The 3,056-nt window shown below is 53.7% G+C and overlaps 1 protein-coding gene across 1 annotated transcript in view; it reads left to right on the top strand.

The window, feature by feature from the left end:
* CORO7 (coronin 7) overlaps positions 1-2,849 on the top strand; it is a 56,097-nt gene extending 53,248 nt beyond the window's left edge. The window contains exons 24-28 of the mRNA XM_006757928.2: positions 799-915; positions 1,148-1,283; positions 1,731-1,822; positions 2,023-2,109; positions 2,221-2,849. Of these exons, the coding sequence (XP_006757991.1) occupies positions 799-915; positions 1,148-1,283; positions 1,731-1,822; positions 2,023-2,109; positions 2,221-2,226 (438 nt within the window). The 3' untranslated portion in view covers positions 2,227-2,849. The remainder of the gene's footprint in view (positions 1-798; positions 916-1,147; positions 1,284-1,730; positions 1,823-2,022; positions 2,110-2,220) is intronic.
* Positions 2,850-3,056: the final 207 nt, after the last annotated feature.

Below are 3,056 nucleotides of genomic sequence, written 5' to 3'. Positions count from 1 at the left end.
TAGCTTCCCTCTATCTCTCTTCCCCATTTTACTCTGTTCCTGGTGCTATAAAGTATAAAAGGCAGGTCCTCATTCTTAAATTTATTCAGAACCTGTGACTTGGGATATAAATTTGGCTATTTCTGCTCTGGCCAGTGTGGCTCAGTTGGTTGGAGCATCGTCCTGTATACCGAAAGGTTGGGGGTTCGATCCCTAGTTGGGGCACATATGGAAGGCAACTAGATGTTTCTCTCTTTCTCTCTCTCTCTCTCTCTCTCTCTCTTTCTCCCTCCCTCCCTCCCTCCCCCCTCTCTCTCTCTCACCATTTCTTTCACATCAATGTTTCTCTCTGTCTTTCGCTTTCTCTTCCCTAAAAGTCAATGGGAAAATATCCTTGGGTGAAGATTAACACAACAACAACAAAAAAATGAAGGCGATAAATACTCAGTTTATCATTTCCTAATTATTTTACCTGACTTTATTATCTTTTGTGCCATTGAGGTTATTTACATCTGTCAGAGCTGTCCAATGGAAAGTACTATATGATGGTATGCTACTGTACATTCCTTCCCACGTCTGTATGCAGCAAGTCAATGAAATCAGCCATGGCAGTAGTTTTCAAACCATGGGAATAGGCAATGAATTAGGGCGTTTTCCTCCAGAGAGCCAGTTGTTAAACATGTAACAGCCCTGACTGATCTGTCCAGAAATGGGCCTTGGTCCTGGTGCTCCTAAGTGAGGAGTACTGGCACCCTGGGGGTCGGGGCCCAGCTGTGAGCTCTGGGCCCCAGACCCAGCTTGACTCCCCTACCCCCTCAGGGCTTTGTACTCCTGCCCAAGACAGAGTGTGATGTGCGCGAAGTAGAGTTTGCCCGATGCCTGCGGCTTCGCCAGACCTCCCTGGAGCCCGTTGCCTTCCGGTTGCCCAGAGTCAGGGTGAGGATGGGGGTCCAGTATGCCAACACCCAGCCCCTTTCTGGGGCTTTGGGGCTTGAGTGGCCCTTCCCAAAACTGCCCCCCTCACTACTTTTTGGGGTACCTGTTCCCTTACCCTGCTGAGATTCTGAAACTCATAGAAACTCCAAACTGGAGCCCCGCCCCATGCATGGCAGTGTGCACTGGGCCTCTGGTCAGTGCCTCTGGGCAGCCTCTTCCTCCCTCCCTGCAGAAAGAATTCTTCCAGGATGATGTGTTCCCAGACACAGCCATGAGCTGGGAGCCCGTGCTCAGTGCCAAAGACTGGCTGGGAGGTGCTAACGGACAGCCCCGGCTTCTCAGCCTGCAGCCCCCTGGCATGACCCCAGGTCAGAAGAGGGACTGGGGTGGGTAGGAAGCAGGGAGTGGGTGGGGGTTAGAGAAAGGGGCAGAAGACAGATCCTCTGTCCCTGCTGGCATGCAGAAACCTCTGGTGCTCCTAAGGATGGGATGGCTGTGTCTCCAGGCTCAGTCACTAAACCACTGTAGGGCAGGGTCCAGAGTCTATGTTGCCATCACAAGTCCCCACCCCCAATACATGCGCACTCACATATTCACATACTCACATACTCACATACTCACATACTCACATACTCATGCTTGCACACAGCCTGGTGTTCAGGGCAGGCCTTATGAACAGAGGGTTGAGTAGTTGTTAATGCCACCTGTGGGGGTCTCTGCCACAGAATCCCCTAGGTGGCTGGTTCCAAAGGTTGGGCAAAGATCCCCCACCGAAGGGACTCTTATGCCTGATGCTTGTCCTTGCCCCGCCCCAGTGAGCCAGGCTCCCCGGGAAGCTCCTGTCCGGAGGGCCCCATCCTCAGCACTCTACCTGGAAGAAAAGTCAGACCAGCAGAAGAAGGAAGAGGTAGGCACAGGAGAGGGCTGGCCGTGGGGAGGGAATGGGGTCCCCTTAGTTGCCCTTCAGTTCTCTAGCCTGACCCACATTGGGCAAAGTAGAACAAAATGCCTCTTTCACAATCTTGATGGGGTTCAAAGTGGGGTCTGACATTCTTGGGGTCAGAGGTTCTATTCGCTTCCCACCTCTTCTCCTGTCCACTCTCCTAGCTGCTGAGTGCCATGGTGGCAAAGCTAGGGAATCGTGAGGACCCGCTCCCCCAGGACTCCTTCGAAGGTGTGGACGAGGACGAGTGGGTGAGTGAATTAGTGGGCCTGGCATCCCATCCCTCCCTACTCACCCCTGCAGCATGTGCCACCTCCCTTCTCCACACCTTCTCAACTCCCACCCACTCTTTATCTCCCCAGGACTAGTCTGCCTACCAAGCCACCACTGGCCTCACCTGCCGTTGCCACCTCCTAGAACCACCTAGTGCCCCTGCACACCTCATATCTTACCCTCAAACTGGAAGGCACCTTTTGGCTCTGGCATAACTCATCCCAGAAACCCTGGCTTTCTTTGGGCCTTGAGCACTTCCATGCCCTCCAGGCCTTGCTAAAACACCCGTGGATTGTCTGCACCTCTGCTCTCTCTGGTACTGCCAACTTCTCAGCTGCCTGCTAGCATGTGGAGCCAGAGTCATGGGGGTGGAATGAGTATGGGGGTCAGTAGCATGCCCCTGAGCAAGCCCTGGAATCCCGGTTTCCCTACTCGGACATGGGCTGCTTTCGCAGAGCACCTTCAGTTATTACATGCCACCTCATCTTGCCTGCTGACCCAATTCTGGTCAATGGCCTTTGGGGGCTGGCCCCCTGCCAGACCGTTTGGAGCAGCACCAGCCTCAGGGGTCTGGGACAGTCACCCTGCTCCCCAGGCTTGAAGCCAGGAGAAGCAGGCATCACAGGCTCATGGCCTGTTAAGGGAGTGTGAGCCCCACAGGGGCTGGCCTGCACATGCCTGGGATATTTTCAGCAATTAAACTTTTCTAAGCTTGCCACCTCTTGTGCTGCTGTGGTCTCTGGGATGGCTGGGAAGGGAAGGGGACAGAAAATAGGTGAGGGTTCCCTCTGGTCCCAGGCTCCATTGTGCTCCTGAGGCCGTTTCCAGCATGCTCAAAGTGCATTCATTCATCCAACACAGAGGTATCCAACAATGCTCTGGATGGTAGATACTGTAAAACAGATGGGGGTGACATGAGCTTCTC

The sequence above is a fragment of the Myotis davidii genome, unplaced genomic scaffold (genome assembly GCF_000327345.1).
Source record: "Myotis davidii unplaced genomic scaffold, ASM32734v1 scaffold555, whole genome shotgun sequence".
Classification (NCBI taxonomy): Eukaryota; Metazoa; Chordata; class Mammalia; order Chiroptera; family Vespertilionidae; genus Myotis; species Myotis davidii.
The sequence above is the reverse complement of the archived record's forward strand: the minus strand, read 5'-3'. Positions and strand labels throughout refer to the sequence as shown.